This window comes from Cherax quadricarinatus, chromosome 21 (genome assembly GCF_038502225.1).
Source record: "Cherax quadricarinatus isolate ZL_2023a chromosome 21, ASM3850222v1, whole genome shotgun sequence".
Taxonomy (NCBI): Eukaryota; Metazoa; Arthropoda; class Malacostraca; order Decapoda; family Parastacidae; genus Cherax; species Cherax quadricarinatus.
The window spans coordinates 36,049,526-36,076,485 of NC_091312.1; the positions used below are offsets into that span (position 1 = coordinate 36,049,526).

A 26,960-nucleotide genomic window follows, 5' to 3' on the forward strand; every position below is an offset into this window, starting at 1 on the left:
AAGGTTAGCATAGGCACCACTGGTGGTGCCTATGCTAATCCATTGTTTTTTGTGCTTGCAATGTTTCAAAGATGCTTTGAAGTGACCTCAGACACTGAATTGACCCTAAGAGAGTTCTGGAGGAATCACTTCAATATCCTCAGTTGCATAAGCCTTATAGATAAGGCTAGGCAGGGAGTGACTTCCAGGATGATTAACTCTTCTTGGAGAAAATTGTGGCCAGAATGTGTCCTCCAGAAGGATTTTGAAGGGTTTGAGGCTGACCCTGACGACCCTACTCCTGTTGTGTGTCTTTGGGAAAGTCCATGGGGTTGGAGGTGAGTGGCCAGGATGTGGAAGAGTTGGTGAATGACCACAGGGAAGAGCTAACCACTGAAGAGCTGCAGACCTTTATCTGGAACAACAACAGACCTTAGCTGAGGAAATTGCTTCAGAGGAGGAGGAAGAGAGAGGGGAGAATGTGCTTTCTTCAGCAATTAAGGACATTTGTGCAAAGTAGAGTGAGGTGCAAAGCTTTGTGGAGAAATATCACCCTAACAAAGCTGTTGCAAGCCGTGTCAGCAACATGTTCAATGACAATGCCGTGTCCCATTTTAGGCAAATCTTAAAGAGATGCCAGAAACAGGCCTCTCTGGACAGATATTTTGTGCAACAGGGGTGCAGTAACTCTCAAGCTGGTCCTAGTGCCAGTAAAAGACAAAGAAGGGAAGTAACCCTGGATAGGGCCTTGATACCTGAAGTCCTTATGGAGGGGGATTTCCCTTCCAAACAAAAACCTCTCCTCCCTCTCCCCTCCTCGCCATCTTCCATACGCCAATAAGAGTCTTCAGTGAAGGTAAAAGTGATGTTAAATGTTCATTTATCCATTTCATTAGTCATTTACATTTACAGTGGACCCCCGGTTATCAGCCAGTTTGGTTATCGGCCAACTCGGTTATCGGCGGGGTTTTCGGCGCTCGGTTATCGGCCGTTCGCTCAGTTATCGGCCATTTTGGACGCGTCTATCTGCCAGCTGGGGCAGCTTGCGCTTCAGTTTGGCTTTGTCTCTTGGTGGCTGAGGAAGCTTCTGCTCATACATCCAAACATTTTGCTTGTTTACCATTGTTTTTAGTGGTTTTTCTTGCAGTGCAACTGTGAAATAAGTAACCATGGCTCCATGGTAAGGTTTGAGAGGGAGTGATTTCCAGGACTTTGAACTCTGCTTGGAGAAAACTGTGGCCAGATTGTGTCCAAGAGAGGGATTTTGAAGGGCTTGAGACCGTGACCCTGACCCTGCCGACCCTGTGGACTCTATTGTGTCTTTGGGGAAGTCCCTGGGGTTGGAGGTGAGTGGTGAGGATGTGGAAGAGTTGGTGGAAGACCACAGGGAAGAGCTTACCACTGAAGAGCTGCAAGAGCTTCAGCTTGAACAGCAACAGACTGCAGCTGAGGAACTTGCTTCAGAGGAGGAGGAAGAGGGAGTGAAGGAGGTGCCTTCTTCAGAGATTAAAGATGTGTGTGCAATGTGGACCAGGGTGCAAGCTTTTGTAGAGAAACACCACCCTGACAAAGCTGAAACAAGCCATATCTGCAACATGTGACAAAACCCTGTCCCACTTCAGGGAAATCTTTGAGAGACTCCAGAAACAGAACACTCTGGACAGTTATTTTGTGAGACAGGGGTCCAGTGACTCTCAAGCTGGTTCTAGTGGCATTAAAAGACAGAGAAGGGAGGTAACCCCAGAGAAGGCATTGCTACCTAAAGTCTTCATGGAGGGGGATTCCCCTTCCAAACACTAACTCCTCCCTCTTTCCTCCTACCTATCTTCCAGAAGCCAGCATTAGCCTTCAATAAAGGTATGTAATACTTACATAATTGAATACTTACATAATTGAATATTGTTGTTTGGAACGAATTAATTTTATTTCCATTAATTCTTATGGGAAATATTAATTTGGTTATCAGCCATTTCGGTTATAGGCCGACCTTCAGGAACGGATTATGGCTGATAACCAGGGATTATCTGTATGTAAAACTATAGTTATTCTCTATGAAATCTATTTTTGTTAATATTTTTGGGTGTCTGGAATGGATTAATTAGTTTTACATTATTTCTTATGGGAAACATTACTTCAGTTTTCATACAAATCGGTTTTTGGCCAACCTTCTGGAACAGATTAAAGACAAAAACCAAGGTTCCACTGTACTTCGCAGTTTCATTCATTGACAACTCAGCTGCGACATGAAAGCCTTCTTTATATTTTTTTTTAATTTTAAGTTTGAATAATTCAAGAACATTGCTGTGTGTTCTAGTATATTAATTGTAATTTGAACACCATACTTATATATCTGCTCAGTCTAGCTCCAACTTTGTCCTTTTTTTTCATTCCCATATTCCATGTCTTTGTTTTGTTGGTTCATTATTTAGGGAAAATGCCGACAAATATGGGTTTTTGTCAGTAGGATGATCTGTTTGGTGGTGATGACCCTATGGTGAAGGTGCAGCAAAATAGTTGTTTAATTTAGGACACTTGTAAAGACAGGGCTGCCAGTAGCCCCTATTGTAGGCTATGGTACAATGTTCAATGTTCTTAGACATGTTGAAGTGTGTTGCTTTTGCTGCTACATATGTTGATGAGTAGACCAGGGGGCAGCAGGGGCCCCAACTGCACTTGGGTGCCAGTATTATACATTTTCCAGGAACTAACTACTTGTGCTTTCATCATGAAGACTGCATGCAGGCACACAACAACCACAAATTGATGACATTGATATCTTTTTTTTTTTATTCGCATTTCATTTCATTAGTTGTGCTGTTTATTAACACATGGTGTCTGGTTGTTGCAGACGACTGGTGAAGACCTATCTCCCCAAGAAGAAGGAGTGTGAGGAACTACAGTGAGTATTGACCTCCTCTTTCAGAGGTAGCACATACTGGAGGGGTGGTGGGACTTTACACTCCTGAGGCATTCCATACTGCTAGCCCTCCACTAATGTTGTCTTAAGTTTTTCATTGGTGTAGGTTAATTATCCAATTGGCAACCCTTCCTAGCAGCTTTTAAGTTGATTGTACAACATAGGAAGCACTCGAGTAATAAGTTTACAGAACTTGATTATTTCAAAGATTGGTCATATGTATAAAGTTTCCCAATTAGTGAGTTAATTGTTAATTGATCCAGAACAGGTATTTAATTGTGAGTGCAAACAGGGAGCGTGTCTGTCTCGTGCTCAACAGATGGAGGATCGAACCTCCACTACGTCATGTGCTGAATGACCCACATGGGTTTAGCGCTTAACATGAATTATAAAAAAAAAAAAAGAAAAAAAAAATCTCTAATATACTGCTGAAGAGATTTCTCCAGCTGATTCATGTATCCAAGGATGAGATAAATCTTAGTTTTGTAAGGTAAGTCGGGGTTGACAAAAAGTGAATCATTCTCATAAGCTCACTTCATATTTCATGTCTGTGACTTTTAAACCAGAGGAGTTCCAGTCCATAATATACAGCACTGTGACATGACTGCTGTATGTAGATGAAGTACTACTGTTATGCTTACCCTAGAGCTCAATAAAGAGGCAGTTTGAGAAAGAGCAGCATCACTCTGTCCTTTGAAGTGTTCAGGAAAACTACAAATGCAATCTAGTAAATTTATACTTTCACCATGACACATGGACCAAAAGAACTTTAGTTATAGGTTTCTTTCTGACAGCTTTCTGCATTTTCATTCCTATTTCCATGAGAAGTGTACCTACATTTTCAAGCAAAATACACAACTTCAGTATCCTGCCTTTGTACGTGACTGTAGATGATGGGTGAAAACCGTGCTCAACACAGCTTCCAGGAAACTAACTGCAAAGAGGTATATGGTCCTCCCTTGTGGCAGTGTGACTAGCAATACAAAATGTGCATTAGCTAGGAGTAACATCTAAGTGGATACTGCAGCTTCCACATCCATCAAGGAATTCACTAGGAAGCAACTCATTACTCACTAGCTAGTTTCTACCACTGGTGTCCACATGATCCTGTGTGGTCACTGCAAATAAGAAGTATGTTGAAGAAACAGACAAACGTTCGTCCACTAGGATAAGTGAACACAAATATTTGTGCAGCAGAGATAACATGAATAATGTATATGTTATCCACAGGGACATGGAAGGTCACCTGATGAGTTGGGTCAGTGCACAGATCATCTAATCATAACAGTCACACAAAAAAGCAGGAAGCTGCAATATTTCCACCTTGCTAGCACAAGTAATAATTAAACAAGCTTTGCCCTGTTCACCACCAGATACAACCATCATGTGACTTACCACTGAACCTAACTCTCAGTGCCACTCTGGGGCCTTCCTGACCATAAGTTTAGGTTTTCCACCCATATGTAAATTTGGAGTGACCCAAATGTACATATAAGACTGGAGCATTTCCAATAAAATTTCCTAGTATTTGGATTTTGTGTCTTTTTTTTTTCTAATTACTTCAGTGTCCATCATAATGAAAAAAGAGTTTTGATTAGCTAAAATTACAACAAACACCAACTAGGCAGTTGACCACTGGCAATAAACAATCATGAACACAAACGTGAATTGTGTGGTTTGTCACAAGGAAGTAATGCATCCAAGTAAATTGTCAAATACTGTGTGTAGGGGTTCATCTCTCTGGGGATGGAGTGGTTGCATTAGCCAATTCAACCGAGAGGGTAATTGATGACTTGTCTAGGAATTTAAACTGATAGATTATAGAGGTATGGGTATTTGTGAGAAACAATCAGGCTGCAGCATTATGGTTAAAAACAGCAGTTATTACCGGGAAACCTCAGGGATATGTTTAAAAGACAATATTCAAAATAAAGCTGCTAGTAATAGCAAATCAATTGATCAACAAACAAAGAGAGACAGTAGAGGGCAACGAGTGACTAGCTCCCTTAAGGTTTACTATACAAATAGTAGGAGTCTAAGAAATAAGATAGATGAGCTAAGATTACTTGCAAGTGTAGGTAATATAGATATTATTGGTATAACAGAGACCTGGTTCAACCTGAAAGATAGAGAAATGCCTTCTGAATGCAACTTACAGGGTTATAAACTATTCCACACTGATAGGGTCAACAGGAAGGGTGGTGGAGTGGCTATGTATGTCAGAGAAAATTTAAATTGTTGTCTTAGACATGATATAAGATTAGAAACATCGAACACACAATCTGTTTGGCTACAGTTTCTCAAGGGACATGACAAATTAATTTTGGGTGTAATTTATAGGCCCCTAAACCTTGACAGGGAGTGCAGTAAGCTGTTATGGGACGAAATTCATAAGGCATCTAGATATGAAAATGTTGTGATAATGGGAGATTTTAACTTTAGACAAATTGATTGGAACAATGTGACAGGAAATCTCGAGTCTAGTGACTTTCTTGATACGGTTCAGGATTGCTTTTTAGAACAGGTTGTGACAGAACCAACTAGAGGAAACAATCTGCTTGACTTGGTTCTTGCCAACAAAAATTCACTAATTAATAATCTTGAGGTTAATGATGAGCTTGGGAAAAGTGATCACAAATCACTTAGTTTCAATACATCATGGAATTACCCAGATAACTGCAATCAAATCTCTGTTCCAGATTTTCGCTGGCCGACTTCATGGGACTGAAAAGTTACCTGGGTGGGCAAAATTGGGATGTCCTGACTATGGGTCAGGTAGATGATCTTGGTTGCCAATATGACATTTTTCAGAGCATAGTTCTAGCTGCCCAGACAACTTTTGTTCCTAGTAGGGAAATTAGATCTAACAAAAATGATCCCAAATGGATGAACAATAGATTAAAACATCTCATTGGTCAAAAGAGAGGCATATATAGGTGTATCAAAAGAGGGGATGGGCAGTTAAGAAATCAATATATTTAATTAACCCTTTGACTGTTTCCGACGTATAAATACGTCTTACGAGCCAATGTTTCTGACGTATTTATACGCACAAATTCTAGCGGCTTCAAATCGAGCGCCAAAGGCCTGATAGGCCTACACGGGAGAGAATGGGTCTCAGTGGTCGGTGTGCACCCTGTGAAAAAAATCTGGGACCTAGCGGTGCATTGTGGGAACGCCATGTTGTCAGTCCATTTTCACCATGCCTCTCGGTAAGAAGTTCCTCACTCCTCGGCGGATTGGAGGTCTTTTGTTCCCAAGTGATAGCTCTAACAGCGATGAAAGTGTCAGTGACAGTGAATTCAAGGGTTTTCAAGTGAGTGTTACCGAAAAAAGTGCCCAGGATAACGTAAATAGTGACGAAAACCCAGATGACCCACAACCTTCGACCTCTGGTGCTGTGCCGGCTTGTTCACGTTCACGTTCGCCTGTACCAGGACGAAAGAGGAAACTATTTGGTCGTGTACAACACCCTGATGATAGCAGTGATAGTGATAGTGATAGTGATAGTGATTTCAAAGTCATTGAAAGCAGTTCTAGTGACAGTGAGAGTGAATATTCCCCAGTGAAGCGCCAGTATGTACGACGTAGCATGCGGTCTGGTAGTGTTTCATATGTTGTTCCAAGGGGAAGGAGAAACTCTGGGAGCACATCCCGTGGCCCAACACCACGACCTGATAGTGAAGATGACGATATTGTAACGATGGGTATGAATGGTGACAGTGAGGGAGGAGGCAGTGGTGGTGATAGTGAGGGTGGCACGGCCCATGTGGCACCATCACCGGGCCACGCTACTAGCCACGCGGCTGACTCAGCAGAACAACCAGCCTCACCCTACCCCACACTGCCACAACCTGCACCACCACAACCTGCACAACCACAACCACAGCCACGGTACAATATCCAGACCCCACCAGCAGACCGCATCTGGGATTGGCAGGACGGTGACGAGTTTGTTCCCAGTCCCCATGACTTTGATGAAACACAAAGTGGAATAAAGCCATCTTGTCCACTTGGGAACAATGCCAGTGAACTGGACTGCTTTGAGTTATTCTTCGATGAACCCCTGATGGACATCATTGTCAGGGAAACCAACACATACTGTGAATACACCATGGCAAATACAATTCTCTCACCAAGATCACGGCTACACAAGTGGAAGGAGACAACTGTGGCAGAGATGTACCTGTTTTTTGCCACAATAATGCTTATGCCACATGTGTATAAGCACACTGTCACCACATACTGGACAACAGATCGCCTGATTTCAACTCCAGGTTTTAGTGACATTATAGGTGTCAATCGTTTCCTGATACTGTTGCGTATGTTACACTTTTCAGACAAAACCAGGCCTGACAGAAGCGACAGGTTATATAAGATAAGAAATGTGTTTATGTACCTGAAACAAAAGTGCTGCATGTATTTTTATCCCTTCAGGAAGCTTGTTATTGATGAGTCCTTGATTTTATTCAAAGGAAGACTCTCATTCAAGCAATATATACCAAGCAAGAGGAAACGCTTTGGTATAAAGCTATTTGTACTGTGTGATTGCAGAAGTGGTCTTGTTTTAGATATTATTGTGTACACTGGCAGTAATACTTTGAGAGATACTATGAAGTTATTGGGTATCTCTGGTGATGTGGTTCGAACAATGATGGAACCATGTCTTGGTAAGGGGCATATGTTATTTACTGATAACTGGTACACAAGCCCCTTACTCAGTGATTTCTTGCGAGTGAACTTGACAGACGTGTGTGGCACAGTGCGTGGTAATCGCAAACATATGCCAAGGTTCGACGCTGGCACTCGCAGAGGTGAGGTGCAAGCCTTTGCTGCCAATGACATCATGGCATTTCGGTGGCATGACAAACGTGATGTCACATTGTTGACATCAGTTCACACAAACGAAATGGTACCCAGTGGCAGGGACAACAGAGAGACCAATGAACCCATTCTAAAGCCTGCAGCTGTCATGGACTACAACCTCAATATGCGCTTAGTGGACAAATGTGACATGCAGATTGGGTTTGCAGACTGTGTACGCAAGAGTTATAAGTGGTATATCAAACTTTTTTTCCATCTTGTTGATATCTCTATGCTAAATGCTTATAACATATACAAGTTGAAGACCAACAAAACACCAAAATATGGTGAATTTTGCCTGTCAGTAATCAGACAAATAATTGCAAAGTACAAAGGAGCAACTCCTGCAATAGACCAGCGCCCACAGACGTCATCTCGTTTGAGGCCTGGTGATCACTACCCCATACAACTGCCTCCTACTACTGCCAAGAAAAATGCTCAGAAGAGGTGTTATGTATGTATGCATACCACAAAACGCCCACAAACACGCAGAGACACTCGTTTTATGTGTGAGGAGTGTGAAGTGCCCCTCTGCATATACCCATGTTTCAAAGAGTTCCACAAGCTGCAGCAGTTCTAGGAACGTGGTTAGTGACTGTACATATGTATATATATTATGGAACAATAGTAATAAACATTGTTTTGTATTGTTTGTTTGTGTAAACAAAGTGTATACACAAACTAATAGTGATAAAGTTTGTTCTGTTATTGTGTTGTAAATAATGAGTGTATATTTGAACAATGCACCTTACATTGGTCTCACAGGCCACATAAGTTACCTGGAAAAGAAAAATATTGAAAAATGCAAGAAACCTTTGAATTAGAGTAAATAAAAGAATACCGGGTGGGCGGCAGTCGCCGCTGTTGCCGTACGCACGTCAATTTCTGCAAACTTTGCGGCTCTATATCTCGGTAAGTACTGATGGCAAATTTTTTTTTTTAGGCTTAAAACACTAGTAAAAATATTCCTAACATTTTCATAAGAAAAAATAATTTTTTTTTTTTCGAATATTTGGCGACATAGAATGACAGTTTCAGAGAGGGCCCTGAAACAGTCAAAGGGTTAGAGAGAGAAATAATGTGGTGGTTCGGACATGTAGAGAGAATGGAGCGAAACAGAATGACTTCAAGAGTGTATCAATCTGTAGTGGAAGGAAGGCGGGGTAGGGGTCGGCCTAGGAAAGGTTGGAGGGAGGGGGTAAAGGAGGTTCTGTGTGCGAGGGGCTTGGACTTCCTGCAGGCGTGCGTGAACGTGTTTGATAGGAGTGAATGGAGACGAATGGTTTTTAATACTTGACGTGCTGTTGGAGTGTGAGCAAAGTAACATTTATGAAGGGGTTCAGGGAAACCGGCAGGCCGGACTTGAGTCCTGGAGATGGGAAGTACAGTGCCTGCACTCGGAAGGAGGGGTGTTAATGTTGCAGTTTAAAAACTGTAGTGTAAAGCACCCTTCTGGCAAGACAGTGATGGAGTGAATGATGGTGAAAGTTTTTCTTTTTCGGGCCACCCTGCCTTGGTGGGAATCGGCCAGTGTGATAATAAAAAAAAATAATAAATAAATAAAGAAAGGAATAAGAAAAGCAAAAAGGGATTATGAGGCTAAGGTCGCAAGGGATTCAAAGACTAACCCAAAAGGGTTCTTTCAGGTATACAGAAGTAAGATTAGGGACAAGATTGACCCACTTAAGAGTAACTCTGGTCAGATCACTGACAGTGATAAGGATATGTGTGAAATTCTCAATACCTACTTCCTCTCAGTTTTCACCCAGGAAAATACTAGCGATATTCCTGAAATAATAGATTATGTAGAACAGGATGATAATAAACTATTCACGATTGCGGTAACTAGTGACATGGTCCTCAGACAAATAGAGAAACTAAAACCTAACAAATCCCCAGGTCCTGATGAACTGTTTGCAAGGGTGTTAAAGGAATGTAAAGAGGAACTTAGCATATCTTTGGCTAATCTTTTTAACATATCACTACAAACTGGCATAGTGCTGGATAAGTGGAAAATGGCAAATGTAATACCTATTTACAAGGCAGGTGACAGGTCCTTGGCTTCGAACTATAGACCAATAAGCCATACCTCCATAGTGGGAAAATTTATGGAATCAATAATTGCCGAAGCAATTCGTAGCCATCTTGATAGGTACAGATTGATTAAAGAATCTCAACACAGTTTTACAAAGGGGCGTTCCTGTCTTACAAATTTACTAACTTTTTTCACTAAGGAGTTTGAGGAGGTAGATCATGGTAATGAATATGATATTGTGTATATGGACTTCAGTAAGGCTTTTGATAGAGTTCCACACCAGAGGCTATTGAGGAAACTTAAGGCACACGGCATAGGAGGAGAAATTTTTTCCTGGGTAGAGGCATGGCTGACAAATAGGCAGCAGAGAGTTTGCATAAATGGGGAGAAATCAGAATGGGGGCACGTCACAAGCAGTGTTCCTCAGGGGTCAGTGTTGGGCCAGTTGTTGTTCACAATTTACATAAACGACATAGATGAGGGAATATATAGTGACATAAGCAAATTTGCTGATGACACCAAAATAGGCCGTCCAATTCAGTCTAATGAGGACGCTAGAGCACTCTAGGATGATTTGAATAGACTGATGCAATGGTCGGAGAAGTGGCAGATGCAGTTTAATATTGACAAATGCAAAGTTCTAAATGTTGGACAGGTAAATAACCATGCAACATATACATAAACTAAATAATGTAGATATTAATACCACTGATGGCGAAAAGGATTTAGGAGTTCTGGTTAGCAGTAATCTAAAACCAAGACAACAGTGCATTAGTGTTTGCAATAAAGCTATCAGAATTCTTGGCTTCATATCTAGAAGTATAAATAATAGAAGTCCTCAGGTTGTTCTTCAACTCTGTATATCCTTGGTTAGGCCTCATTTAGACTATGCTGCTTAGTTCTGGTCACCGTATTACAGAATGGATATAAATGCTCTGGAAAACGTACAGAGGAGGATGACAAAGATGATCCCATGTATCAGGAATCTTCCCTATGAGGATAGACTGAGGGCCCTGAATCTGCACTCTCTTGAAAGGCGTAGAATTAGGGGGGATATGATCGAGGTGTATAAATGGAAAACAGGAATAAATAAAGGGGATGTAAATAGCGTGCTGAAAATTTCCAGCCAGGACAGGATTCGCAGCAGTGGTTTCAAGTTGGAAAAATTCAGATTCAGGAAGGATATAGGAAAGCACTGGTTTGGTAATAGAGTTGTGGATGAGTGGAACAAACTCCTGAGTACCGTGTAGTTTTAAAAATAGGTTAGATAAATACATGAGTGGGTGTGGGTAGGTGTGAGTTAGACCTGGCTAGCTTGTGCTGCTGGGTCTGGTGCCATGCTTCTTCCTTGAGTGGAGGTGACCAGACTGGGTGGGTCATTGGGCTAATCGGGGGGGGGGGGGACATGGACCTGCTCCACATGGGTCAGTAGGCCTGTTACAGTGTTCCTTCTTTCTTATGTTCTTATGTTACCTCAAATGTATCAGGCTGATGGGGAATGAGTGAAAATGGTGTGCACAATCACATCATTACTGGGTTGAACATGACAATGCACCATTCCTAAAAATAGCAGATACTATTATGAAAGGCATCTCCACACTGAAAGAAAATCTTGATGGGTCTTTCAGAGATTAGAGATAAAAAGAAACAAGACTCAGGCATAAGAAACAGAAAGAAGCACACACAGAAGGATGCAGTGAAAATGTATATGAAGAAACAGAAAAATATGTAACCCCCTCTCTTTCCTACAGCATGTACACATACCTACTTTTTTTATTAAAAACATTTGGATACATCAGCAGTCTGTTGACACCTGTTACCTATGATAGGTGCATAGGAACAAAAACAAGCATGCAAGTAGATATGTGGAGATGGGGGATGTGAATGTCTCTCATTACCTCCACAGACACTGGCTTTATAACCCACCAGCCTGTTACCTGTAGGGTAATATTGTTAATATTGTTACGTCTTCACTCTCTTCTCCAACCCTTCCCTCCCTCCTTGACGTAAACCAACCACAAAAATCAACCTTGGCCCAGTAGGACCACAGCCACTCTCTCCATTCATTTCAGGTATCAGCCTGACTTGAAGGTAAGTAACAAATACATACAGTGGTACCTCGAATTTCGAACAGCTCCCAACTCAAACAATTATGTAAGTGTATTTTTGTAAGTGCTTTTGTAAGTGTATCTTTGGGGGTCCGAAACAGACTAATCTAATATACATTAATCCTTATGGGAACAAATTCGTTCGGTAACAGCACTTGAACAGCCTTCTGGAATGAATTTCGGCTGATATTTGAGGTACCACTGTAGTTATTAATATAGTCTTTATATTTTTTGGGGTTTTTGGCTACATGTACTCTTCCAGTTCTTTGTCTAAACCTCACTAGAGTTCAGGTGCCTCAGAGTGTCATCAACAGTGTTAGATAAAAACAAATATTTGTTAGGCTTTTTTGGTGGTCTGAGAATTGCAATCTTATTTTTTTATGTGCTTCTCACTCCATGAGTTGTAGATATTATTTGTATCACAGATTTCAAGAATGTGACACGTGAATTATGACCATCTGGTGTACTTGAAGGTTCAAGTTTCCAGTCTGCACATTACTATAGAAACTTGCTAGAGAGAGACAAGTGTAAATGTCAAATACACTCCTTATCCTTTTACCAGCAGATAACAGAAATACAGTGGTCCCTCAATAATCGTCCATAATCCATTCCTGGAAGTGGGAGTATTATCGAAATGGACGATTTACGAATCAATTTTCCCCATAAGAAATAATGTAAATTCAATTAATCTGTTCCTGACACCCAGAAGCATTAAAACAAAAAAATTTTTTACATGAAATATAGATGTAGTACATAAACAATACAGTGGCACATGATGAATTAAACATTAACAGAATAACACTTACCTTTATTGGCGATTCTTCTTTGTGTATGGAAGACTGGAGAAGGAGACAGATTGGATGATTTACTGTTTGGAAGGGGAATCCCCTTCCATCAACACCTCGGGTACCAATTGCTTTTCTGGGGTTTCTTCTCTTCTCTGTTTCTTAATGCCACTAGGACCATTCTTTGGCATTTTCTTCCAAAAGAGGCCTGTTTCATCACAATTGAACACTTGTTCAGGTTTCAGTCCTTCACTGTTTATGTACTCCTTGAATTCATGCACATATTTTTCAGCCGCCTTGTGGTCCAAACTGGCAGCCTCACCATGCCTTACCACACTGTGTATGCCAGTATGCTTCTTAAATCTCTCAAACCAGCCTTTGCTGGCCTTAAATTCACTCACATCACCACTAGTTGCAGGCAATTTCTTTACCAAATCTTAAATTCAATCGTATTTCTCACCTTCTTTACCAAAGGCTTGGCACTAGGAGCTTTCTTCGGAGCCATGGTAGCTTAATTAGCACTTAAATAACTTGCAAGCACTAAAATAAATGGAATATTATGAAATATTTCGCTGGAGCACGCGAGGGGACCATTGCTCACTGGTAAACAATGGCACACTGGCTGGGAAAGAAAGGCCGAGGCGGCTCAGAGCGTGAGTATGCGTCCAGGACGAAGGACTATTAGCGAGTTACCGGACCATTTGCGAGCCAATATTTTGACGAAAAAACAGGACTATTTCCGAAATGGACGACTTTCAGGCCGGACGATTATTGAGGGACCACTGTATATCCAGAACCTGCAAGAAGTTCAGATCAACCAGGTTGTCATGGCTGTGTGTTTTAAGATCTACAGCCAGGTTGCTCAGGCAATCAACAAGTAAGTTTGAATTAACATCAGGCTGTGAGGTAGAAGAATCCTCAAAATGGGCTACAGATTAGCCCGGCTGGGCTGTGAGAGTAGAAATACCCTCAAAATTGGGTGATAGAGTGGGCTGTGAGAGAAGAACCTTCAAAACCAGTTGCAGCTGTGTCCGACAGAGATGAGAGGGTTAGAACCCACAAAACAGGTCACAGTTATGTCAAGCCAGGCTGTGAGGGAAGAGCAACCCATGAAATTGATCATAAGTGTGCCACAAGTTAATGTAATCATTGTGTTTGTTCGTGTACTCTGCAATATTAAACTCGTATTATTAATGGATATGTGATAAATACACTTCAGATGTGCAGATGTTCATTTTTGAAATATGGGTTACACATGAATGATGGGGGAAGAGGAAAGTGAAGAGAGAAGAAGAATGTAAGGGTAAGAGAAGTAGGAGAAAAGAGAAAGGGGGGAAAAGGAGTCATTAAGTTTTGAACATAATTTCATGAATCATCCACTTTCTTAAATAATTCCATACTTTTAATGCACATTTGTTTCAGATTCACCAGTGTAAAGGCATTTCGTGATGCAGTCGGTGAAACAGCTGACCTGGCAGGCCAGCATGAAGTCATCTCAGAAACACTCAGTGCTGTAGTCCTAGCAGAGATTACCACTCTCATTAAAGAGTTTAAGGAGGATAGAAAAAAGGTATTTAATATATACAATAATTTAAATGAATTTTCTCAAATTGAGAAGATAACGATGTTGTTTAATTTTATTTGGGAAAAATCTTTGCAGTAGTATATACTTTTTGTTTTCTTTTGAATAGTAAAGAACATTTGCTTAATTTTTTAATTTTTCAATTAGTGTACTATTTAAAACAGTAATTGCAACTTCAAAAAATTAAATAGTATTTCTTAATTTGTAATTTTTCTAAGAGAAAATGTACAGTATTTTGAGATTTTGAATTCATGAGTTTTCTGAATAAATAAAAAAATTTAATTTAATTTCAGGATTTTTATCTACAGTAGGCCCCCACTTTATGGCATTTCACCTTACAGCGTTCCGCTAATACGGCGATGTGAAATTATGACCAAAATTTGCTATACGGCAAGCGGTTTTTCAAATACGGCGTGCCTCACCCGGTTTGTTTACATTCTCGGTAACCACATCTGTTATGTCAGGAAACTTAACAAAATTTCAAGTGTTTTAAAGTTACTGCGTATTTTATATGCAATCTGATAATTATACTTATGTGTACCTGTACCTAAATATACGTACACACTGTGCTGGTGTGCAGGTACACATTAAAATCACTAAGTCTCTCTACTCATGACGCCAGTACTACGTAATAATAATCACTCTTGGGCACATTAACCCTTTGGGGGTCGACAGGTTCTCTCAGAGACTTGTTCTCAGGGTCGGCCAAATTTCAGAAAAAAAAAAATTATTTTTTCTTATGAAAAGATAGAGAATCTTTTCCCAATCATAATGACACCAAAAGTATGAAATTTGATGGAAAACTTACGGAATTATGCTCTCGCGAAGTTAGCGGTCTCGACGATGTTTACGCATCGGCGATTCTGCCCACTTTGAGCCCAATTTTTGGCCAATTCCAGTGTACTAGTCGACAAAAATCATAACTATTTCGCTAAAACTCCATTTTTTCTATCGAATGAGTACAAGAAACCACCCATTTACCGATTTCAACTATCCAATAAAGTGGTCAGAATTTAGCAATTTTTCCAATTTCACACAAATTTCAAAAGATGCCAATTTCTGAATAGGGTCCAGAATAAACAAGAAAGACATTTCTGGCACTAAAATAACAAGTTCTCTGTTCGTTAGTCACATCCCCAGGCCCCTTTTATATTTCTTTGGCTTTCCGCTTTGAATTTTTATTCTTACAAAAAATAAGATTTACTGTTACGCAGACTATTGCATTAGTGTAGAAATGGTATAAATAATATCAACGCACTTGTGAAAGAATATTAGACTCGCCAGTTGATGTGTATTGGACGCTTGGCATGATTTGTTCACTTTTGAACTTTGGTAAAAATCGAACATTTCTGCTACTTTGAGCTCAATTTCAAGGTACTTTTCATTGTAAAACCAGTCAAAATCATCTCAATTTCTGTAATATGTCTTCCATTCTATAAAATGAGACCAAGAAAACTAGAATACAACAATAAATACCATACGAAAATACAGTGCAAAGTTGCTGTTTTAATCCAAAAACACGGTCAGAGTTTTTTTTCTCATTACGCACTGTGTGCTGCAGGATTTTTTTTATACTGCACACACTGACAACATAAACCCATTCTTAGATATGTATGTAGGCCTACCAGCTTTCTCTCACTAGATTTGAGGGCGCTAGAATTTAGGCGTACTAGTACGTCAAAAACCCTCGGTCGTAAGACATACTAGTACGTCCGAAACCCCCAAAGGGTTAAATGTCTTATTTTACATTAATACTATAGGCATTTTCATTAATCCATCTATGATATTTTCCTCAAAATTATATATGAAACCAGTTACATAGCATATAAACATGATACATACACTCACAGAATAAAAATTGATGTAAATATGAGATTTGTTTACAAAGCGGCTGTGTAGGTAGTGTCGGAAGAATTACATTTTCTCTAGTCAAACTGGGGGATAACTGTAGAAAAATATTATTTTCGTATGCCTTCACTCTATATATAGCAATTCATGACCCTTGTGGGTTTAGTGCTTTTTATTATGATGATAATAATAATAATTAATAATAATAATAACAATAATAATATCTTCATTCATTCTAAAAATGATGTGTTGCTGTTTGTTTATTCTGTACTAACTTGTACAACTTGTACACAATGTAAGAGTATTTGTATTGTGAGGTAATTATTATTATTATAAAAAAAATATTGAGGTAAATGTTTTACAAACTCTTACAAACGTACGTGAATGAACTAAAAGTAGACACACATTAATACGCATTTATTTCGCATGACCAAGTGATCGCCCACTACCTGTTCAGTTTGTGTTCTTACATTGTCTGAACTCTGTATCTCGTTCTCTCTCTCATTTACTCTTTCGTTAACTAGTTGGCTCTTATTGATGATGGCATCTAAGCTTAGCTGTGATAAAAAGAGGAGTCATAAGACTCTTGCTTTAAGTGCCAAGTTAGAGGATGATGGTGTGCCATTCTGATTTTATTCAATAAACACCCTGCCACTCACCTCTCACATGTTAATATTAATATTTTAAGGTAAGTAATAAGTGTACTCTGTGTGTATCTTACCTTTTATTGTGTTTTTAATGCCTATTTCTGTTGCTAACTTAATGTAAGTTGGTGTAAACTTGTTGTCTGCCATTTATTGAATATTTTGTACGTGCTCTGATAATAATACCTGTGGACCTGTGTGGTAGCCGGGTGGAGGGACAACATTGCGTTTTCTCTGGTCAGCCACCAGAGAAAACGTGTACGAATCTGCGTTTGGCCCAGTCACTCCCCCACTCCACTTTTCTTTACAATTTTCGGCATGAATTATTCATTACTTCTCCCTTCGTTTATGATGGCATCTAAAGGTAGTTGTTAGAAAAGATTAAATTCAGTGAACAAGGTATGTTGATGCTAATAATATGGCTCTGGGCCACAGTGTAGGTAGCCGGTAGGTGTAGCCCAGGCGGTCTACACCTACCGGCTACCTACACTGACTTCCTACAAATAAATACTACTCACCTCTCTTCCTACTTTAAGACTACACATATTTTAAGGTAAATAATGAGTGTACTGTATGTGTATTTTAACTCTCTGGGCTGTTTTAAATATCCTATATTAAGTATGAGATGGGGAGCCAGGGCTTCCTACACCTGACTTCCTACAAATAAGTACTACAACTCGCCTCTCGCCCTACATTAAGATTACAAATACGTACAGTACTTTAAGATAAGTAATGAGTGTACTGTGTATGTATTTTACTTTTTGTTTTTTAATGCCTAGTTCTATTACTAACTTAATATAATTTAGTGTAAACTTGTTGTCTAGCATTTATATGCATTTATAAATAGAAAAATGGAGTTCTGCTTTCCGGCGATAACCTGAAACCTAACTCGCCGTATAAATGGGGCCCTACTGTACTTGTTTTTTTTTTTCTCAAATAAGAGAGGGAGTTAATTCATATATCAATAATTTAAAATTTTCATAAATTTGAATATGCCAGAACTTGAATTAAAGTGAATAGAGAGAAATCATCATAACTAGAATTATAGTTGGAATTATCAACTGTAGGATGACAAGAATTGTCTATATTAATAACTTAGGGGACGGTATTTGTTTTAAAGTGGCCAGGAAAATAATTTGAGTGTAGTGTTATTTCTTAAATCACTTTAACTCTGTTGAAAGTACATGTGACTTTATAATTAATAATGATATATAGCCGGACTTGAGTCTTGGAAATGGGAAGTACAGTGCCTGCACTCTAAAGGAGGGGTTCAGGATATTAGCAGTTTGGTGGGATATGTTGTGTATCTTTATATGTATATGCTTCTAAACTGTTGTGTTCTGAGCACCTCTGCAAAAACAGTGATTATGTGAGTGAGGTGAAAGTGTTGAATGATGATGAAAATATTTTCTTTTTGGGGATTTTCTTTCTTTTTGGGTCACCCTGCCTCGGTGGGAGATGGCCGACTTGTTAAAAAAAATATATATAGTACAGGTTGACCATCAATAATCCGGCATCATCGGAACCTGTAGGGTGCCAGATTAGTGATTTTTGACGGATTACAGAGTGGTTAGGTTAGAATATACTTAACCTAATGGCAATATTTATACATCAGCGATTTTCCCCAATTTATGCCCTATTTTTGGCCCATTCCATTCTTCCAGTCAACCAAACTCATAGCTATTTCGCTAGTATTCCTTTTATTCTGTCAATTGAGTACAAGAAGCCGCCCATTTACCTATTTCAACTACCCAAAAAAGTGATCAGAAATTGGTAATTTGGCCAATTTCACACAACTTTCAAGAGATGAATGACACTTTCAAAATAGGGTCCAGAATAAACAGTGCAGACATACCTGGCACTAAAATAACATTTCCTCTGTTCATTAGCCATGTCTCTAGGCCCCTCTGTATTATACTTGCTTTCCATTTTGAATTTTTATTCATACAAAAAATAGAAGAGTTACTGTTATACAGACTACTGCATTATTGTAATAATTGTATACATAATGTCAATCCATTCATGACCATGTATTAGACCAGCCAGTTGGACACGTATTGAAAACATGATGTGATTTGTTTATTCTTGAACATCGGCAAAAATTGAACATTTCTGCAACTTTGAGCTCAGTTTCGAGGTACTGTACTTTCCATCCTGAACCCAGTCCAAATTATCTCTGTTTCTGTAATATATCTTCCATTCTATCAAATGAGAGAAAAAAAAAAACTAAGACTACAACTGTAATAACCATACAAAAATACACCGCAAAGTTTATGTTTTACACCAAAAATATGGTCACAGTTTTCTCATTATGCACTGCGTGCTGCAGGATTTTTTTTATATGGTGCACACTTGCCACATAGACCTATTCTCTCACATGTAGGCCCAAATTTACTGGTCACAGCTTATCTGAGTGAGCTGAGCTCATGGTGTCATACTACGGGACAGACAATGGCTTCAAAGCCACCTTATGTTATTATGGACAATATATGGCATTTGCACCTTACACAACAAGAAGCATTTCCTTTATTCGTTGGAACTATGGCTAGGGCTAAAAGTGGAGAAAAACAAATTGAAATGAATTATGCAGCAAGTAGTGCCACCAAACAGTAGCAGCAAGTTGGTGTGGTGATCCCAGAAATTTGAAAGTACACTAGCTGAACTTAGTGCCAGATTACTGATGAAACTTGATTAGTGATGTCCAACCTGTTTCAAATATTCATAGAGCATTTCATAAAAAAAATTTAGTGGTCTAACTAGTGCTGCAGTTGAGCTTGCCTCAGATAAAATAAAAAGATTTTTCCTAATTTTTCCCCTAAAATTGTAATCATAATAATTTATATATTTTAGCTAAATCACAAATTTTGCTGACAATATACAGTAGGGCCCCGCTTAATGGTGTTTTGCCTTATGGCATTCCGCTAATACGGCAATTTCAAATTATGACCAAAACTCACTATATGATTCCCCCTGCCTTTCTAATACGGCACGCCCCACCCGATTTGTTTACATTCTCCTTGAACTTCAAGTCTCTCCATCATGTCTGGAAACTTTCCAAAATTTTAAGTGTTTTAAAGTTATTTCATATATACTATACTCTGATAATTATGCTTTTGTGTACATGTACTAAGTAAACTTACACACTGTGCTGGCATGCAACTACACATTAAAATCACTGAGTGTCTTATGTCTTGAGGACGCCATATTAATAATGATAATAATACTCAATAATAATCAGTCTGAGGCATGTTTAAATGTCATATACAGTGGACCCCCGGTTAAAGATATTTTTTCACTCCAGAAGTATGTTCAGGTGCCAGTACTGACCGAATTTGTTCCCATAAGAAATATTGTGAAGTAGATTAGTCCATTTCAGACCCCCAAACATACACGTACAAATGCACTTACATAAATACACTTACATAATTGGTCGCATTCGGAGGTAATTGTTATGCGGGGGTCCACTGTACAGTGGACCCCTGCTTTACGATCAGCTCCCAATGCGACCAATTATGTAAATGTATTTATGTAAGTGCGTTTGTACGTGTATGTTTGGGGGTCTGAAATGGACTAATCTAATTCACAATATTCCTTATGGGAACAAATTCGTTCAGTAATGGCACCTGAACATACTTCTGGAATGAAATAATATCGTAAGCCGGGGGTCCACTGTATTACGTTAATGTATATGTACTCATTTTCATTAATCCATCTATGATTTTTTTTCAAAATTATATAATAAACACACTGCATGACATATAAACATGATAAATACACCCCACAGTAGAATAAATTAACATAGATATGAGATTTTTTGCAGTCGTCTTGTCGGTGTCGGAAAGAATAACATTTTCAATAGTTCAACACCAAAGAAAATGTGTATACAATAATATTACTGGGGGTAACTGTAGAAAATTATTTCTTTCATATGCCTTCACTTAGAGTGTCACTTCTAAAAATAGTGTTACATGAGAATGGGAGTGTTGCTCTTTATTTATTCTACTTTACCAATGTGGAGACAACTTGTACACAATGTAAGGTGTTTGTATTATGGTATAAGATTCACAGACATGGGACTGAACGTGTATCAACCAAAGCCAGACTTGCTCCCACCCCACCCCCACCTCTGATGGAGAGGGGAGGGGTGGGGTGGGGGTGGCCTGGCTGGCAACCATACCTACCACACCTGATTTCTTGCAATAAATGCTACTCATCTCACCCTACATTAAGACTACAAATATTTGTAGGTAAGTAATGAGTGAACTGGTCCGGTGGCCTGGTGGCTAAAGCTCCCGCTTCACACACGGAGGGCCCGGGTTCGATTCCCGGCGGGTGGAAACATTCGACACGTTTCCTTACACCTGTTGTCCTGTTCGCCTAGCAGCAAATAGGTACCTGGGTGTTAGTCGACTGGTGTGGGTCGCATCCTGGGGGACAAGATTAAGGACCCCAATGGAAATAAGTTAGACAGTCCTCGATGACGCACTGACTTTCTTGGGTTATCCTGGGTGGCTAACCCTCCGGGGTTAAAAATCCGAACGAAATCTTATCTTATCTTATCTTATCTTATCTTAACTGTATATGCATTTTATCACTCTGGGGCTCTTTAAATGTCATAGTATATTACTTGTGGGTGGGGTTGGGTGGGGGTTGCCTGGCCTGGCTACCATACCTAATAACAAAAAAAGGCACAATACCGTGACTGGAACAATACACAAATAACCCGCACATAGAAGAGAGCAGCTTACGACGACGTTTTGGTCCGACTCAGACCATTTATACCCGTCCTGCTCTACTTCTCGTTGGTGTGACTTTGTGAATGGTCCAAGTCGGACCGAAACGTCGTCGTAAGCTTCTCTCTTCTATGTGCAGGTTAATTGTGTAACCTACCACACCTGATTTCTTACAATAAATACTACTCATCTCACCCTACATCAAGACTACAAATATTTTAAGGTAAATAAGTTTACTGTATACATATGTATTTTATTGTTTTTTAATTCCTAGTTCTATTGTTAATATATGTTAGTGTAAACTTGTTATCTGGCATTTAAATGCATTTATAAGTGGAAAAAAGGAGCGTTCCACTTTACGGCGGTAGCCTAGAGCCAAACCTGCCATATAAGTGGGGTCCTACTGTATATTATCACAAGATATTATGCAGAAGTGCCCTGATTTATGATGATCTGTACTTATGATGGTGGCACTATAGAACCAGTTAATTACTTACAAACACAAACTTGCCTTTCCAAACTTGTAGCAATGGAAATATCACTTCACTGAGCAAGACAGTATCAGTATTGTAGCTCCATTATGTTTAGTTAACATATAAGCATTAATTATAAATTGCTTAGGTTTGCCTGAAATGCTCTGCATAACTCTGGGATTTCTGTATGCATATGTAACTGTTACTTATCTCTGTACAAACATTGTATCATGCAGAAATCAATTATTATTATTATTATTATTATTATTATTATTATTATTATTATTATTATTGTTGTTGTTGTTGTTTAACCCTTTGACTGTTTCGGTCGTATATATACGTCTTACGAGCCACCGTGTTTGACGTATATATACTCATAAATTCTAGCGGCTTCAAATCAAGCAGGAGAAAGCTGGTAGGACCACATGTAAGAGAATGGGTCTGCGTGGTCAGTGTGCACCATATAAAAAAAAACCGGCAGCACACAGTGCACAATGAGAAAAAAAAAATCCGACCGTTTTTTTTTATAATTAAAATGCTGACTTTGTGGTCTATTTTTGTATAGTATTTATGGTTGTATTCTCACTTTCTGTCTCATTTGATAGAATGGAACACATATTATAGAAATAGAGGTGATTTTGATTGGCTTTACTGTGAAAAGAACCTTGAAATGGAGCTCAAAGTAGGGGAAATGTTTGATTTTTGCCGATGTTCAAAAGTAAACAGATGATGTCATTTTCCAATAAATGTCCAAGTAGCCATTGTAATATGCAGTCATGAATGGGTTGACATTATTTATGCAATTATTACAATATTGCAGTAGTCTGCATAACAGTAAATCTTCTATTTTTTGTTTGAATAAAAATTTAAAATAGAAAGCAAGAGTAATGTCAGAGGGGCCTGGAGACATGACTGATGAACAAAGAAAATGTTATTTTAGAGCCAGGAATGTCTGCATTGTTCATTCTGGACCCTATTTTGAATTTGTCATATTTTTTAATTTTCGTGAAATTGGCCAAGTTGCAAATTTCTGACCACGTTATTGGGTAGTTGAAATCGGTAAATGGACAGTTTCTTGTACTCAGTCGATAGCAAAAATGGAGTTCTAAAGAAATATCTACGAGTTTGGTCGACTGGAACAATAGAATTAGCTAAAAATGGGGCTGCAAGTGGGCGAAATCGTCGATTCGTAAATATCACCGAGGTGGCTAACGACGTGAGAGTGTAATTCCGTCAGTTTTCCATCAAGTTTCGTTCGTTTGGTGTCATTACAATCGGGAAAATATTTTTTTTTCGGAAATTTTGCGACACCAGGAGACACCTCAGGATTTGGGGTTGCAGCAGTCAAAGGGTTAATACTAAAGCCTCTCCTCACTTAGCAACGTACTTGTTTACCGACAGATCGGACTTACAACAGGCTCTCTGACCAGTATACATACCTAATTAATGTATATTAGAACTGATTTCCTCTATTCTGTGTATTACAATATACAGTACATTAGTGTATAAACATTTAAAAATACACCAGAAATGTTATAAATGGTCTGAAGGTGATATTAAAACAATATCAAAGATGGTTGACAGAAAATCACTACCATTATAGTATGCTCTTCACTTAGCGACAAATTTGTTTACCGATGTGGTCTTAGGAATGGAACTCCATCGTTAAGTGAGGAGAGGCTGTATTTGTAATTGAAAAGGAATAGTACTGAATATAAAATGCTGTATTGGACAAAAAGAGTATTCTTAAATGAAAGAAATCAATGAAGTTAAATACACAATATTATAGTTGGGGAATACAACAGCAGTTAGAACATGAAATGATTATAATTTTATTTTCTTTCAATTTACTTTATTTTAATACTAATTACTGTATAGTATTTTATATTTATCTCTATACATTTATTAATATTTTCTTATTATTGATAGCACTTATCAGATGGTAGCCGTGTACAACAGCAGCTGAGCCAGTCACTACAGCAGTTAGAGAAAGCTAAGAAAAATTACGAAAAAGCTTTTAGAGAAGCGGAAAAGGTGAGATACCATACTGTACTTGAACTAGCGTTGTTGTTTGCATCTTTTATAATATTAACTGATGGGGTATGTATGCCACAGGACAGTACACTAGTTGTACAGACATTATACATGATTGTTAATTTCTTAAATTTAGTGTTATAATAATAACTGTTAGAAGTCAAATTATGAATACTTACCTACATTGCCTCCACAACATTGTCTTTTACCAGGCCAGAATCTGGATATTAGATTGATCAACCAGACTGGTGCCTATGAATAAAGCGAATGCTTGAATCCTTAAAAGTATGAGATTGTTTTACATATAAGGAGATGTTGTTTTTTTAGGTCAGTAATAAGAACATTCATAGTGTCTTATGAGCGAGTTGCTGGAAACAAGAAAAAGAATGTTTTTAGTTGAAAAGAATTCCATTGTAGCTGAAGAATAATAGAGGGACCCCAATGGAAATAAGTCACTCTATATGACTTTTTAGGTTATCCTAAGTAATTTACACGAATTATGATAATTGTACTTATGTGTACTTGTACCTAAATAAACTTATTAAACAGATGGGCTATAGGAGGATACTTGTATATTATAAATTCTGACAATATATTAATATAAAAAGCAGATAATTTAATTTTTGGGCTTATTGAGTAAGTAAGTAAGTAAGTAAGTTTATTCAGGTATACACAAATACAGTTACATAGAATTATCATACATAGCAGCATATGTGTAGAGAACCTAGGATAACCCAAAAAAGTCAGACAGAGTAGCTTATTTCCATTGGGGTCCTTTTACCTTATTATTATAATATAAAGGTTATAATATTTTCTTATTATTCTACAATGAAGATAACATCTTATTATCATACTAAAAAGACTATCTACTACACCAAGGTCATTAAGACTATCTACAATACGAGGGTCATTACTAGGAATAAGGTAAAATTTACACGTATGTTAGCTAAAAAATAGAAAATCATTCCCCTCCCTTTCTGTAGCTACATTCATCAGACACCTTTTGGCACTCTTCTTGAACTGGTTCATGCTATGACTGGCTTTGACATGTGCGGGCAGTCTGTTCCATTCCTTTATTGCTGTACAATAGAAGGTGTTTGAAGCCTGGCCACTGACTGTGGGTACTACAAAGTTGTGCTCTCTCCCCCTAGTACTATGATTGCTTTGGTTCCCAACCTTGACAAAATTGACAGCAAGATATTCTGGACATTGTTTGTGAGCAATTTTATAAACATGATTTAGCTTCAGTTGTTTTACTCTGTCTTCAACATTCAGCATATCCAACTGCTGTAATTCATCCTGGCCTACATGTTCTCTTGGTCCCAGCCCCAGGATGAATCTTACGATTTTGTTCTGGGTGATTTGCAGTCTATCTTTCAGTTTTTTTGTCAAGGCAGAGTACCAAGAAGAGCAAGCGTAATCCATATGGCATTGTATAAGGGCTAGACATAGGGTCCTGCGAGCCTCAGTAGGTAGACACTGTGCTTGTCTATACAGGAACTTCAGTCTGGCATTCACTTTCTTTACTACACTGTTCCCTATCAATTCTCCTGACATGCATGGGTCAAAGGGGATTCCCAAATATTTTACTGATGAAACCAAAGTGATGGGCTCCCCATTACATTGAACATTAAAATTATTTACCCTTCTCAGTTTATGTTTCGTGCCAAAGAGAATGGCTTCAGTTTTCCCTAGGTGTAATGATAGTTTGTTGTCTATTAACCATTTGCTGCAGGACTCCAGTTCCAGTGTTAAAACATTAGCAATATCTTGTGGGTCTTTACCTGACACTAACAGAGCACTGTCATCTGCATACAGTAGGAGTTTGCACTTGACACTGATAGGCATATCATTGACATAACATAAGAATAATAAGGGACCCAGAATACTACCTTGGGGAACTCCACATGTTATCGGCAGGGGTTCTGATTCTGTTTTGTTGATTTTGACTATTTGTCTCCTGTTGCTAAGGTAGGACTTAAACCAGTCTACAGAACCTATACCGATAGCTTGAAGTTTCTTACATAATATATTGTGGTTGACAGTATCGAAGGCCTTTTGCAGGTCTAAGGTTACCATACCTATGAGGTTCCCCTTTGACATTTCAGTTCTCAGGCAATCCATCAGATTAATAAGGGAGGTGTCGGTTGAGTAAGATCTTCTAAAGCCCGATTGATAGCTATGGAGAATGTTGTTGTCATTAAGGTACTTGACTACTTGAGAATACACCGCCCTCTCTAGAATTTTAGATATTATACTGAGTATACTAACAGGCCTATAGTTGCTTACATCAGACCTACTATTTTTCTTGAAGATAGGAGTAACTCTGGCCTCCTTGAACTCCTCCGGTACGGTATTAGTGGTGATTGATAGATTTATTATGTGAGCAATAGGGATTGACAGTTCAGAAGCACCATCTTTTAGGAACTTAGACGGGATGTTATCAGGGCCTGTGCTCTTAGCTGGGTTTAACCTGCTTAGTTCTTTTTGAATAAAGTCATGAGATACACTTACTAGTTGACAACTGTTTGGGGTTACCCCTTTATTGGTATAGTATGTTTGAAACTTATCAGAGTCTGTGTTAAAGGTATTTGATGCAGCTGGTAGTTTACTTACTAGTGTTGATGCAACAGATGTGTAGTATGAATTAAAGCAATTTGCCACCTTAGATGTTTCGTGGCATACCTCATTATCGATAGTGAGTACTATGTTAGACCTATCTACTGGCTTATGGCTATACCCCAACTGTTTTAGTTGTTGCCAGAGCTTTCTGGGGTTATGCTTATACTCTTCAATTTTTGAGCAGTAGTGCTTTGCCTTTGCTCCTTTTATAAGTCTCTGTACTCTGTTCCTCACCCTTTGGAATTCATTTAGTGCTGCAATATCCTGTCTGTTTGCTTTAAATCTTTTTAGCAGCTGGTCTCTGAATTTCATATTATCTAACATCTCAGTATTCATC

The 26,960-nt window shown here is 38.7% G+C and overlaps 1 protein-coding gene and 1 long non-coding RNA gene across 10 annotated transcripts in view; one reads left to right on the forward strand and one right to left on the reverse strand.

Annotated features, from left to right (window-relative positions):
- Positions 1-26,960, forward strand: part of Cip4 (formin-binding protein 1-like Cip4) — a 625,492-nt gene that overhangs the window by 503,210 nt on the left and 95,322 nt on the right. For 8 of the 9 annotated variants that reach the window (XM_070087374.1, XM_070087375.1, XM_070087380.1 and 5 more), the window contains exons 3-5: positions 2,828-2,878; positions 14,110-14,257; positions 23,897-24,001. In XM_070087374.1, the coding sequence (XP_069943475.1) occupies positions 2,828-2,878; positions 14,110-14,257; positions 23,897-24,001 (304 nt within the window). The remainder of the gene's footprint in view (positions 1-2,827; positions 2,879-14,109; positions 14,258-23,896; positions 24,002-26,960) is intronic. The other variant, XM_070087379.1, reaches the window with a different exon arrangement.
- The window catches only part of LOC128689021 (uncharacterized), a 238,706-nt gene that overhangs the window by 51,412 nt on the left and 160,334 nt on the right, over positions 1-26,960 (reverse strand). The window lies entirely within an intron of this gene.